We start from the raw sequence: 15637 nt of genomic DNA on the forward strand, positions 1-15637 counted from the left end.
CATTTTCTTTAAAAATACATTTTTAGCAAAAAGCTGAAATATTGCATTTTTTGTGAAGGAATTTTGTTAGAGATCAGATTCAGAACGATTATCAAAACATACAATGTAAAATTAATAAAAACAAATTTGCTTCCTTTTTTATGAATTGGATAATCGTGGTATTGCATATTAACATAAAAACTCATCAGGAACAAGTTTTTTAATGCAAATGTTTTCTCTTATTTGACGAGATAAAAAACAAGATTTTTGTCTTGTTTTCAGTAGAAATATCTAAAAATTCTTAAATTAAGATGCTTTTTGTTGATGAGCAAAATGACCCGGGAGGGTGGGTCTAGTTTTTGGACCAAAAATATCAAATTTAAGTGATTTTGTGCATAAAAAAAGCAAAAAAAAATCTACCAATGGGGTAAGCCAAAAAATCTTGAACATTTTCCTTAAACACTAACTTTCAGTAAAAATATCTAAAAACTCTTAAATAAGATGTATTTTCTTGAGCAAAATGACCTAGGAAAATAAGTCTAGTTTTTAGACAAAAAATATAAACTTAAAGCGAATTAGTGCTTAAAACAAGCAAAAAAAAATCTGCCAATGGAATAAGAAACATTTTCTTGAATTAATTGTTTTTGAAAAAAGTTAACTTTTTAAAAAAATATATCTTAGTCCATTGGCAGATTTTTTGCTTGTTTTAAGCACTAATTCCCTTTAAGTTTATAGTTTTTGTGTAAAAACTACACTTATTTTCCAAGAATAATTTTCAAATTATTTCCAAAAATAATTTTATTTTTCAAGAAAATACATCTTAATTTAAGAATTTTTAGATATTTTTACTGAAAACAAGACAAAAATACTAAGAAAGTCATTTTTTGTAGTGTACATGTTTAGGGTTAAAGTTATGGTGTGTACAATGCAAAAGTCAATTCAAAGACGCAAATAGCGATGTGAATGAACTGGGCGGCGCATTTGTCATGAACGCCTCAAATGCGTCTTCTGCGCAAGTTGAAAAATTTCAACTTCAGCAGAAATTTTGCATGATGCATTGACATTATCGGTTCAAACTGGGCACTCGTCATCCTAACGCTATTTCATGGCAATTCATACGTATATTATGAGCTGGATACATCGTATGAATTAGTACTATCACATTCTTACATTTTTGTACGGTTTGCTTTTGCCCCTGTGACGTGTGGGGTAGGTTGAGTTTTTTTTTTTTATAATAATTGTATGTTTTTGTATGAATCACTTAAGTACCAATTAATATGAATTAACCAACTCTTAACTCTCATAAGCCCTGATTTTCCCGTATACGTTATAGTTTCGTGGGGGTAAAAATGACCCCAGAGATTAAAAGAGTGATTACAAAAAATAATAAATTTTTAATGATACAAATAATATATATTTTTTCATTTACTTCCAATCTATACATTAATGCTGTGTTTTGGGAGATATAAAGTACTTTTATACCTGTTTATCACTCAATTCCTGAACTACGCCATTAGCTTGCCTAAAAAGCATAACATTTTATGAAAAATTTACATTAATTATGATCTAAATTTGATTTAAATTGTTTTTAGATATTGGTCTAGATGTTATGTGTTGAATTCAGCCATTTGGTGTTTAGGAAATAAATCACTTCGACCAGCAGATACGCCCATAGAGACCCATTCATTTTACTGGATGTGGCCAACTGCTCAACATCACTACTTTAGTGATACATTTTGATAATTTATGGATTTTTTATGGATTAAGGACATTAAAATAAATATTATTTCAAATATTAGAATTTTTTGTAGTTTTTGATGCATTTTTAAAATTCATCAAGTTGTGTGTGCCTCTGGAAGATGCTGTGAACACGTCGGCGTTTGGCTTTTCGGTGTTTTTGGGATTTCCACAACAGGTACAGAGCAGCATTACACAAAAAATACACAGAAAGAAAGTCATTGTTGTTGACGTTGCATGAAACTAACAATCCTGCAAGTAATCTAGAGTGAGGAACATAGTTGAGGATAGGGTATCTATGTTTCCTTAAAATAATGCCTGTATAGCTACGTTTTGGTGCAGTCGATGAGAAATAGTCCTGAACTTCTGTGTAAAGGTCGAGGTCAAAGCACACATCATTTCTTTTTCACTCCATCCCTTCATCCACACTCGTCTATCCTCATCTCTATATCTGAGCTCATTTAAAGTAATAGATCGAGCGAGCGAGTGAGGAGGGTAATGAAGTGATGGAGGGATTGTCTGAAGGTGTGCGGCTGGTTAATCCCTCTCCTGCTGTTGGTGAAAATGATCCTGCACTTACCCATAATTACCTTCTCCTTTCATGCGGCCCATCGCAGAGGAGGGGCCGTAAACTCTCTCGTGCACACACACCTGTGAATTTTTAATACCTTTTGCGTCAATCCTCGTTCATGAGAGTGAGAGACTTTTTTCGATTCTTGACAGAGGTGACTCATCCATAACAATAATGGGCATGGAATTACATTCAAAATGCAAGATATGACCTGGGTATCTGTCAGTGAAATCCTGATGAAATAGTGAATATTAACCGCTGGGGTTGTTTGATGTAAAGGTATAGAAAAAGAACTCACCCTTAGCGTGTTGATCTGCGTGCCGTTGTCGAAAAAATCCCAGATCTCCGCTTGGTTTTGCAGCCACAAATCCGCCAAATCGCCCACTTTAGCCAGAGCATCAAACGTACGGTTGGCCTGATGAAAGAATTACATTAAATCCATGAGGATGCCCGAGACTTCTCTGCACAATACCTTCAAACCTGAGATGATACATGAATGGAGCACTCGGGGGGAACTACATAAATTATTTTATACTCATAAATCAATATTTGAAATGTTTCTCTTGTCCCTTCAGATGCTGATGTAACTGAACTTATATAGAGATTTGAATTAAGACTTGACAAGAATGCAAACATGTTACAACATGCAATGCTTATCTGATATAAAATATCACTGAAGCCCTAGACACAAGCTACACTTTAAAAATGCTGGGATATTTTCAACCCATCATTGGATCAAAAAAGGCCGAACCCAACCAGTTGTTTTAACATGCAACCAAATAATCAGTTTGTAATCTACTGTAATTGTTGGCTCAATTGTATTGAAAAGTCTTCATGTAAACACCTTAATCAATACGATTGAGATCGTTTGAATGCAAATTTCAATTGTATTGAAGGGGTGGTGTAGTCCAATCTGTAATCCGATCATCAGTTGAAAAGTATGCATGTAAACGCGTGAATCGTAGTATCGGATGCAAAAATATCTGGTGCACATGAAGAATTGTGTTCAAGTTCACGTCTTATATTTACCTCTAATTTACATATCACACGATTCTCATCACAGAAACATGGCAACACACTTTACTAATGTAATGGGTTCACACCGCGTTCATGTCTTTCATAATAAAATAGCGTCATGCCTTTCGAAAAGTGTGTTTTTTTGGCCTATATCTGAAAACCCAACTCAACTTTGTACATTTATTCAGAGATAAAGCGTGAACTCGATGAGAGATGCTGTGCACTGCGTTGCCAAGTTCTCTGCTTTTTGGGCTACTTTTAAACTTTAAACTTGTTTCAGCGAGCTAATTTTTTTCTTCAGGTTAAATGATTTCAATCATTTGTTGTTGGTATTTGGGCTGTCATTGGAATGCATTTGGGCTAGTTCTGAATGTCCATTGGGATGGTTTTGATACATGAATCTGGCAACCCTGGCTGTGTGCTTGCCAACATGATCTCACAAAGTTCCTTGGTATAGGCGGCTTTTTTATCGGACACACGTGTGCTGACACCATACACCTCTGGATCTGAACTTTACTTCCGGTTTTGTTTTTTGATGGTCTGACTAGTTGCTAAACTGATCTCTTGAACAAATGCCCCGTTGAATATAACAAATGTTTTGGTTTCCTAGATAAGCTATTTGTTGTTTTTTTGCTTGTTATATAAATAAACTACGTTTAAAGAACTTTGTTTTTATTTATTCTTAGCGGAGTTTACCGAAAGTTACGTGCGGACCGCGACAGCCGCTTGTTTATGTTGTTATTGCTGAAACCGTCTATAGTCAAGGAATATATTGCTCATTTTTCCGTGTCATTGTCACAAATCTCCGCATTTTTCGTCTCCGTACCACGGACTTTCTTTTCCGTGTCAGTTTCATATATTGGTTCCTCCAATTGTTTTTTCCTATTTTCTTATTATTTTCGCGTGGGTTTGGGGTGAGATTTGGGGTTTGGGTTAGGATGTCACTTTAATTATTGGTTTATACTATTTTTTTCTAGATTTTTAAACAATTGTCACCTGATGTTTGGTGTTAGAGTTGGGTTTGGGTTAGGATGTCATTAAGTTACAGAAAGTCGTTCTAACCCCAAACCCGCGCAAAAATTGTAAGAAAAAAAACAATTGAACAACCAATACGTGAAACTGACACGGAAATGAAAGTGCGTGGTATGGACACGGAAAAATGTGGAGATCCATGACAATAACAACAATAAATGAGCAAAATATTCAGTGACTATAACACGGAAATTCGTGAGATAAGGTTGGCGCTTGCGCAGAGTTTTGGTTCGGTTTATATGAATGTACATGTAAACTAAAATTTAAATCAGGTTCAATGTTTAGGGTGTTTAGGGTAACCAATGCTGGGTCATTTTAACCCATTGTAGGGTCAAATATAAACATAAACATCCAGATGAAATTTAACCCAATGGCTTGGTTTGTCTCTTTTTGACCCACCACTGGGTTAAAAATAACCTGGGCAATATCATGCAAGTCAACCTTATCTTGAAAAGAAAAGTTTTGCAAAGTACTGATATCTCAGATGTCAATATTTGGTGAGTTAAATCCCATGCATATCAGAATTGTCACTTCCATGATAAAGAAATGTCACATTCACAACGTTGTTTTTTCCTCAAGTGCATATATATTACATTTTATATATTGTTATATTAAATTGATTTATGTATTGATTATATTGTCTTGTTTGATCATGTAATATTATGTTTCATTTAATGAGATTTCGGGGAGGTGGTTTTATAAGACCTTAGGGTCTTCTCACTCTCTCCCGCACAGTATTTTTTTTTTTTTTTGCTTTTTTTTCTGTTGTTTCCTTTTATGGATTTATTAAAGTTGTATTTTAAATGTGCAAATAAACAAATCAAATCAAAAATCAAATGTAAACATTTATTAAAATAAATATTAAATGATCTTTGAAGAGCCATCCCTTCTCGATTTGTTGGGTATTATTGCTTCTGGTTTGTTCCTTTTAATTCACAGAATTACTACAAAGTATGTCGTCTTCCAATTACTTTGTGTCCTTTTTTTGTCACATCCATAATGCATGCATTTTTCCTCATTTAAAATGGAAAACATGAGTATGGACCGATCTTTTTTTTATGTCTGCAATCTACAATTGTTTAGCAAAATAAAAACAGATGCTCAATATATTGGTAATAAATGCATTATCTGAAATTTTTCGAATGCTAATGTCGTATCATAGCGTTGGGATTGCTTACCCTACTGAAAAATCCAACTAAGACCAGCATAAACTGGTAGCTGGTTTCAGCTGGTTTAAGGTGGCACAAGGTGGTTTACGCTGGTCCTTCCAGCCTGCTAGACCAGCTTATAAAGTGACCAAAACACAGCTAGACCAGCTTGCTACACAAGCAAAACCAGCTAAAACCAAGCTGGGAGACTAGCTAAAACCAGCTCACCAGCTTATGCTGGTCTTAGGTGGATTTTTCAGTAGGGTACCCAGCATTTTTTAGACTTCTAACTTTTCTTCTTCTCTTAGGGGCAGTTTCCAGGACAGGGATTAAACTAGTCCTAGACTAAAATAAATGTTAAGAGCTGTCCAAATTGAAAACAACTTACACTGACATATCTGAAAATACATCAGTGCCCTTTGTTTTTAGTAAGGCATCTTTGTTAAAACTAGTTATATTTTCTAATCAAACTAAGGCCTAGTCCTGGTTTAAGCTAACCCCTATCCGGGAAATCGCCCCATAGTGTATTCACATTTATTTCTGTGCTGGTTTTGTAGACATTTATTCTCATTACTCACTTAATCCCAGTCCAGTAGCCTCCTCTGTGTGTGTGTGTGTGTGTGTTTGTGTGTGTGTTTGTGTGTGTGTGTGTGTGTGTGTGTGTGTGTGTGTGTGTGTGTGTGTGTGTGAGTGAGTGCGTGCGTGCGTGCGTGCGTGCGTGCGTGCGTGCGTGCGTGCGTGCGTGCGTGCGTGCGTGCGTGCGTGCGTGCGTGCGTGCGTGCGTGCGTGCGTGCGTGCGTGCGTGCGTGCGTGGGTGTGTACCTCTTTAATGATTTCCTGTGTAACAGTTGTGTTAGGAGTGTAAAGGATTTTTCCCTGTAGGAACGGACGGAAGGTACTCCAGAACAAACGCATGGCGGATGAGCTCTGTAATGTGTTTGTCAAGTTCGTACAGAAATCACCTAAAAAAAAAAACAAAGAAGAAGAGCAATCAAATAAGCTGAAAAGTCTGGACACAAACACATTTAAGTTTATATTCAGAGACTCAAATCTAACCCTTAAACTTGCATTCCCACAGTACAGATTGAACATAAATCACCGCACTGTGTTTTCCCTGTACAGCAGCAATGATCTCACTATGATCTGACACTATGTCCCAGTACACAAGACCTTACGTGTCACTTTAAACCTGGCGCAGAGCCGCAGACCTCAGTTCAGACCGGACCGTCCAGGGCGACCGCGTTTTTATGGGTTACCTGCTAGCGCAGTGATTTAATGATCAGGTCAATGTAAATAAAATTCTTGTTTCTTTACTATTTCATTCGTCCGTTCGTTGCAGAAATTGATCAGAACCTTCTAAAAATAAATGCAGAATAAAATAAACGCATCACGGTAAGACAAATCACCTCCTTCACTCTTGTGCCCAACCGGGACAGATCCCAAACCGCTGCTGAACGCAGACTGATTCCCCTGCATCGGACTCGAATGAAATCAGATCTGCTCAAAACCTCACGATGAACAGAAATCACTCTGACATAAACACACTGATGCCATTACAAACTCCAAACAAACACCACTGATGTTCATTGCTAAATAATCGCTAAACTTGTTTGAGGAATACTACGGCTGTGGTACACTGATGACATCAGATGGTAATACTGTGGTACTTTGATATAGACACTGCCAACTACCACAGGGTAATTCAAACGGACAGTATTTCAATGAATACCATGGTACCACCTAAACAATCCATGGTATGACTGAGGTTATAATACGTAGAGGCAAGAGGTTTAGTTATCTGCATTCCCACAGCTCTTAAGACTGACACACGATTCCCATAGACACTTGTGTACAATCCCAGAAATGGGAATTCAGAGAGAAAGAGAGAGAGACCCATTAGCATGCAAACAGGGCCTGAAAGCCATTAAAAGAAAAAGGGAGCATGCTTTTTGTGATTTGTGGTGTTAAAAGAAGGGAAAGCCACAGCAGGGCTGAGCATCATTCTGAGAGGAACAGTCAATCCTGTTTACTTGAGTTTCAAAGAGAAGATAATTAACAAAACAACCCAACAGATGAACCTCTGATATTTAGCTCATAACAAACACAACAGACACTGGAAACAAACACACAAACCGCAGCATCTGTGACCTCGAGCAAACCTGTCAGAAATGACTACTGTAAGAGTGAAATCAAGCACAATGACACGTGAAACTGGCTAAAAGCTTCGATGTTCACATACATGCATAAAGTGGTTAAAGAAAGCTCAAGGTCTTGCTCTGCTCTAAAACGCTTTTTTTCTAAAGGAAAAATATAGATTTTTTATAATCTTTCATCGTAATGCAAGCTTTTATCATGGATTTCAAAACAACATTTCTTCTATGCTGATGAAAAATAAGATCATCCAAGGTAAAGTCAAATGCACCGGTAATATCATAGACCATTTATAACCATTCAACCAAATCCTGTGGAATAAAATCAAGCCATACTCTTCATGATTTGAAGAGTTTGGTTCCAAAATGCAATAAACGCCATTTAAAAGTAGCTACTGCCAAAATCAGTATTGTATCTGGTCAGTATTAGTAAATTCCTTTTTTTTTACACAAAATACAATATCCGCCGTGTTATTCTGTCAACTTTTCTCCCTGTTTCCCAAAACGCGATAAACGCCAGTCCTCCTTCTCTCCAGAATGAGAGAAATCCGCTCAACCAATCACAGCGCACCATTCCACGCATTGTAAACAATAATGCCACCGTTTTGAATACACCAAATCCTAGTTTTCATCATCTACTTTATACTTCGTGATCAACAAACAAACAAAAACTAAATAATACCTTAATGGCAGTGATAAACCTGTGGTGGTTTTCTTTGGCGGGAAAGAAACGTAAGCCATCAAAATCTAATAATTAAAAAAAAATTCTGGCTGTTGTTTGTTTTCCGGACAACATCAAGCTTCTGTCATGCTAACAAAATGACCCCAGGTGATCTTATGAAAAACTTTCCATAATTTGACTCAGTCAATGAAAATCGAGCAGGACCAAAACATTTTACAGCTGATCGCTGTGAAAAGTGTTAAGCGACAACGTCAAGTATAACAGCAGAAATGACAGTGTTCTTAATATGACAAAGTAAGTGTTTTGGTTAATGTCATGAATGTTTATTTTTTTTAATCACTGTATACCACTAGTCAACTAAATGAATATAACATGGCAAAGATGAATGCACATTTAAATATCGAATTCATCGAATTTGAAAAAACACTTGCAATTGCATTTGGCGTTTATATAATAAATCCTTAAAAATCGAATTATCAGTGGCGGCTCGTGACTGCACTTCCGAGGATTCGCTAATTCATAATAAGTGTTCAGATTGTCACGTGTGTGGTTCCCTTTTCCAAAATATGTGTCATGCGTGTGGAGAGATCCTGTGTGCATCACGTGTTTTGTCAAAATAAGTGCCTGCGGGAGACGCGTCAAAACAGTTTATGATAAAAGAGACGTTTGCGTTCCCTTAATACACGCAAGACACTCCCTTAACAGTAAACTCTGATTATGCATGAGATCTGGCACACGCGAGCGTCTCCTTTCAAGTTCAAGTTCAAGGCAGCTGGCACTTATTTTGGCATGACACGTGATGCACACACGATCTCTCAAAGCGCAGAACACATATTTTGAAATGACGAACCACACACATGACAAGCTACATACATGTTGTGACGAACTTCGCATCGTGAGCTTCAAAAAAAGAAGTCACAAGCCGCCACTGCGAATTAAGGATTTGAATTTTTTATGTTTTTATAACCTAAAGATGCTATGTGAAAGTTTCTAACAGAAAAAAAGTTATTTTCATCTTGTCACTTCATTGGTATAGAAAACACGTTTTTACCCAAATTACTTAAAATGGATTTATTGCGTTTTGGAACCAAACTCTAATTTCATCTTTAATACTTTGTGTCACATTAAAGGTGCAGTGTGTAGATTTTAGCGGCATCTAGTGGTGATATTGTGAATTGCAACCAATGGCTCAGTTCACTGCTCACCCCTCACTTTCAAAACGCATAGAGAAGCTACGGTGGCCACCACAGAACAAACACATCATCATCTGAGACAACGTAAAGATCATGTAGAGCAGTTTGTCCGTTTAGGGCTACTGTAGAAACATCCCGGCGACTTTCATGTAGGGGGACCCGCGGAGATAAAAACGGCTCATTCTAAGGTAATAAATGTAAGGTCTTTATACTTTTTACACAATGCACCTTTAAAGCTGTGTTGAACATCTAAAAAGTTTGATTCAGAATGAGATCTTACTGCTGTTTGTGTTGGTCGTGTTGATGTTTTCTGTTGTTGCCGCACTTGTGCTCGGTTGAGTTGTGTTGACCGCGGATCTGCTGGTGTTGCTGGATGTTGAATTAAAGCCTGATCCACACATCAGCAAATTGATGCTGCCGAACGGATCGGACTTGAAGTTTAAACCATCTGCAACATTCAGCAATGCTGACATCTGGAAACTAGACATCTGTGTGGGACAAAAAAGGAAACATATTACAAAACAATAACCACATATACAAAAATAGCTAAGTAATTCTAAACTGGTTTCTTTCAGGTCCCAGATCGGCAACACACTACCAAAACACATTGGTGGTGTAATTTGTAATAATAAAATAAACAAAAATATTCTTTACTCAACCACTTTCAAATATCTAGAAGCATTTACTTTAACTTATTTAAAGTTGATAACCCTGTTTATTCTGTCACGCAAACTATGCATTTACACTACATCCATTTAGTTGCTTTTGATTATTTCAATATTTTCCTGCTGTCCGCAGCCCCACCAGAGCAAACCTGACAGTTTTATAAAAATATACAAACCCACATGTCAAACATTGATTTATCATGAATAAATCACCAATTTGGAGTCCAAATTAATGTCTTTCAAGAGACCACCTAAACTTTATATTTGGCAACCCCTTAAGAAATAATCATCTGAAGTTATTAATGAATGCAAAGCGTGTCTAGTTCACAGCGTCTGTGCAATATAAATCCATCTGTTCACCCGATGGGTAAGCTGGCTAAAGCCATCACAGATCAAAATAGCACCGTCATAATCAAATCACAAACATAAGTTCCAACTATGTTTCGGTTTCATTTAACAATAGTTTACACAACTGTGAATTGAGATGACAGCTATAATATCAAATGAAATGGTACATTATATGTCATCATATTTATACAAACTGACTTCACAGAACTAGATGTTTGTATTACTGAGCGCAAGACTTTCCCAACCATAGATTCCAGAAATACATTCGCAATACACATTCATTTCTTTCATAAAATTTTCCATTAAAATATTTCTTAACCTTGAACAAACTAACCAGATCTAAGAGAAATAGCAACTTTGCAAGGTTTGATTTAGTAAAAAAATATTAATTTCCACAGCATGCAGGTTTTATATAAAGCACTACTGCAGCTCTAAAGACTACCAGTGGAAAAAAAAAATGTTTTTTTTTACATAATACCCTGCATCCAAAATCAAATACTGTGATTAGATGGAGAACCTACGCATCAACCGTTAAAACACTAAACTCTATACATAGTATAAATATAGATGAATGAAATTTGGACGTACTACATCTCTAAATACATGTTGATGAGACATTAACTTGGATGATGTTACCACAATGAACAACTGTTTTCCTTATGTATTTACATGTTACCACTTTCTGACATTTTTTTATATGACTACGCCTCTCCTTCTTCTTTGTTCGTCCATCAAATGCGCACTTTAAAATCTTGCAGAAAGTGGAAGGTCATCCAGGTACTTGTCACCTACTGTTTTTTTCGAATACTATAAATTCGGACATACTACTCGCCTTGCCAACTGATTTTCGTCTATTATAGATGGTTTCAGGGTTTACAAACAGATTTTGTGGCCCAAACTTAAAGGGGGCATACCATAAAAAGCAAACCTTTTTCATGTTTAACTGCTATAATTGGGTCATATGTGCTTCTATTAACCTAGAAAATGTGAAAAAAGATCAACCCTTTAACTTAGTTTTCGTAAACCATTCTCTGAAAGCATGTGACAAAAAATAGGGCAAATTTGGCTATCTTATATAATAATACCGTCCCTTAATCTGCACTATCCAACCACGGCACTGCCATTTAGTGCAGAGAGAGAAAATAATGTTTTGACAGCACAATTGAGTTTCAACAAACTACTATTATGGTGATCAGTGTTTGCATTATTATCAGGTAATTTGCTTTTTAAAAGGCACACCCACAAACGGCACATTTTTGCTCACACCTACAAAGGGGCAATTTTATCATGCTATAATAAATTATTTTGAGCTATAACTTCGCATACATACTCTGGAGACACAACATTTATTTTACATCTTAAAAAATTCTTGTGAAGTCTCCCCTGTAACTTCCACATAGAATCAATAACAACAGAGTCACACTAGAGTAGATTATTTTTGATAACAAACAATATAAATAACCAGTAAGTTACCTTAGTTTAAATCATAGCTAAAGCATATCAACCATTACACTGAGCGAACGTTACTGCGTAAAATGAATGCATACATCAATATGTTAGCTATAGATCCTTAAAAGGAACACGTTGACTTTTTGGGGCTTTAGCTTATTCGCCGTATCCTCCAGAGTTAGATAAGTCCATACATACTTTTTTCATCTCCGTGCGTGGCGTAACTCTGTCTGACGCACCCACCGCTAGCCTAGCTTAGCACAAAGACTGGAAGTAAATAGCTCCAGTTAGCATACTGCTCCCAGTAAGTGACAAAATAACGGCAAGATTTTCATATTCATGTGTTGTGATTTATATACTTACAACATTATTTTGTCACTTATTGAGAGCAGTATGCTAGCTGAAGCCATTTACTTCCAGTCTTTGTGCTAAGCTAGGCTAACGGCTGGTGGGTCAGATAGAGAAAAGGTTATGCATAGACTTATCTAACTTTAAACTCTTCCCACACAACTGCTCACTGTCGCCCTTAATCTTTTGAAAGGTGAAACATTTTTATTTTTCACAAGCTAGGTCAGTTTAGTCGCTAGCCAGACAGATGAATAAGCACCATGCATATAATGTGAACTAAGATGAATAAATTCTGTAGAAGTGTTGTTCATTGTTAGTTAATGCATTTACTAATTGTTAACAAATACAACCTTATTGTAAAGTGTTACCGACACAGCTAAACATACAGTATGACATGTGATGTGTTTTTTTTTAAGTAAGAAGATAGTTTATGAAAACATCACTTTTTAAACCAAAATGCTTTTCAAACTTTTATGGGAAAGTGTCCTAGATGTTTAAAAGAAGGAAAGAGTGAAGTGAACTCACCCCCATCATCAGAGGAGCGATGTGAGCGCTGGTTTGAGTCATGAGCGCGCTGGCCTCCAGTCGGTTCAAACCCAGCGCTAATGGAAGCTGGAGCAGAAAGAAATCATTTTCAGTATTAGCCATTTCTGCTGAGCTTAATAGTGTTTTACACGGGCACTGCTTCATGGAGCCAAAGATTAAGACCATATAACTGAAGTGAAGCTAAGAGCAGTTAAATCTATAAAGGTCATTAATTTCTCTGGGCTTATTCTTCCTGAGTCAGAATGTCATGCAGTTAAAACAACCTTAATAAAGCTCATTCCATGTCCTCTCGGCCAGCGCTATCTCCACATCTATCTATCTGACCTCCATACGCTCAATCATCATTACTTTAGCACACTATAGAGGGAAAAGTGTGTGCGCGCGCAGATGGGATTACACGGCAAAGCGCTTCTCTTTACTCAGTATGTTGTGCATTTATTCTGCTCCCAATTTTACTGGTGACATCTGCACCATCACGAGGTACGCGCTGTGTTAAATGTGCAGTGAAATAAGCCATCGGCAGGCTGTTTTCCTCGATTTGTTTGAGAAATCTGACATTTCAACGTGGAGTGAGTTTGAAGCGCATGAACATTCATTTCACGCGTAATACATAATATTCATTTTTAAATCTCTAATTAAGCACATGTACCATAAATGCATGATGGGACAATACAGTATGTGCTACAGTGTGACAACTAACGCAGGGTGATGTGATGAAGCATAAAAAGCAAAGTAACAATTAGGGGTGTAAAAATCCATCGATGCACGAATTAAAAAAGACAATTTTACGCACTGAATTGAATAACTGACTTTTATTACTACAATAAAACCCAATGCATTACAGAGGTCGCCTTAGATTGCGCGCACACTCTTTGCGCTGAGCATGCACGAAACCGAGTTAAAGAGAGTTCGTTTACTTTTTGTTTGGATAATCATATTCAGCATTACGTCGATTAATTGCAAATGATGTAATTGGAAACATGCTGAGGCATACAGTACACGTTGCTAATTTTGAATGTAAAGATGCACTTTATGTTTTTTTAACGATCAGTCCAGTGAAAGCAGGAGATATGCATGTTTTTATCAACATAGGAAGCTTAAAATGTTGACGTGGACTGAACCCCGGTCTCTGTGCCTCAGTCCCACACTGCAGCTTCATTTCTTGTAATGGCTTTATTTCACAAGGGCTGCTGAGTGCTTTCTCTCGGAGAGAGTAAAAAATTACATTTTCAGGGAGAAAACAGTGTTACGAGGTTAAGTGTTTTAGAGTTCAAAACAGCAGATACGGTTTTAAACAGAACATGTGCACCCTAAACATTTCGCATTACTGCAAAATCATCATCGAAAAGCAGACACTCGAGAGAATGAACACACAGAGAGAGAGAGAGAATACAAATCCTCACAGTTCACCTGTGTCCAATGAATGAGGTCATAAAATACCAAACCCAGCCAGACACTTTAAATCTTTCCCGCATTATGTGGCTCAGATGAATACAAAGCTGCAACTCCTGCTTTGGGACTTGACTTTAAAAAGATTCTCAGTGGTTCTCAAACAGAGGCGAGGGGGGTGTAAGATGGTGCATGGGGGCCCGAGTTTTATGACATTTTATAAAATACATGAATTCAGCATAACTACGGCACTACACTAGGTGCGTTTATATGCAACCAAATAATCTGTTTGTAATGGTATTGATGGCTCAATCAGATTGAAAAGCTTTTATTTAAACATTATAATCAATACGATTGAGGTCGGTTGGATTCAAATTTGGATCGTATTGAAAGGGGTGGTGAAGACATTGTTTGAGATGTCTTTGTCATGACAATGTGACATTACCAAGACAACATCTAACCACTTTTTACCAGCTATACAAATTAAACCTGTCATTAAAATGTCATTAAGTGTTAATACTCTGTCATATAGTTTTATAACTGCATCATTAATATTTTTCTTGACCTCAACTAGAGTGGTGCAAATATAATTTGTCATTAAAGTACAAATATAATTTGTCATTAAAATGTTATTAAGTGTTAATTCTATGTCAAGTAGTTTTATTACAGTGTCATGAATATTCTTCAGTTCAAAATGCTTTTTCAAAGAATAAAGTTTCCTCAATGTGTTTAATAAATAAAATCAATCATCCAATAATAATAATTAGAATAATTAAAATTGATAAAATTATTTTTATTGCATTTGGAGACCAATTCACCCAAAAAACAGTACAATAATGGGTTAAGCCATGCAGCATTGGGGTCCATATGTTGACATAGTATTAACACTTTTACATGACATTTGAAAGACAGTTTAATGTAATGTTAACCCATAAAGCTAAGTAGTTTCTTAAGTTTGATAACTATTCTGCTATGTCATGTTTATGACATATTTATGACAAGTAATGATGTATTGGTTTATGTCAAGTTGTCATAACAAATATATCTCAAGCAATGTCATCTTTACATTAAAAATGACATAATTAAACAAATGACACTTAATGACAGTTGTCATAAATGTGCATAAAATCTCGTTCATGTTTATGTCATGATTATGATGGTGTCATGTCAGTCTTATGAACACCCCTTCAAGTAAAATGCAATAGGAAGGCAATGGCAACACGCATTAATAAGGTAATGGGATCATGCACTGTATCCTGCAGCTTTCATAACATTAAATAAAGCAATAAAATAGCATTAACCCTAACCTAACCCTAACCCTTAAGAAAAGTGTGTTGTCATTGCCTATATATAAAAACGTATTAAGAACAACTTTCTCTAACT

At 36.4% G+C, this 15637-nt stretch overlaps 1 protein-coding gene across 2 annotated transcripts in view; it reads right to left on the minus strand.

Annotated features, from left to right (window-relative positions):
* Positions 1-15637, minus strand: part of LOC129415948 (phospholipid-transporting ATPase ABCA1) — a 194639-nt gene that overhangs the window by 132670 nt on the left and 46332 nt on the right. For both annotated transcript variants that reach the window (XM_073859698.1, XM_073859697.1), the window contains exons 8-11: positions 12845-12931; positions 9790-9997; positions 6307-6446; positions 2586-2702 (exon numbers count right to left, since the gene is read on the minus strand). In XM_073859698.1, the coding sequence (XP_073715799.1) occupies positions 2586-2702; positions 6307-6446; positions 9790-9997; positions 12845-12931 (552 nt within the window). The remainder of the gene's footprint in view (positions 1-2585; positions 2703-6306; positions 6447-9789; positions 9998-12844; positions 12932-15637) is intronic.

Source organism: Misgurnus anguillicaudatus, chromosome 21, assembly GCF_027580225.2.
Source record: "Misgurnus anguillicaudatus chromosome 21, ASM2758022v2, whole genome shotgun sequence".
NCBI classification, from domain to species: Eukaryota; Metazoa; Chordata; class Actinopteri; order Cypriniformes; family Cobitidae; genus Misgurnus; species Misgurnus anguillicaudatus.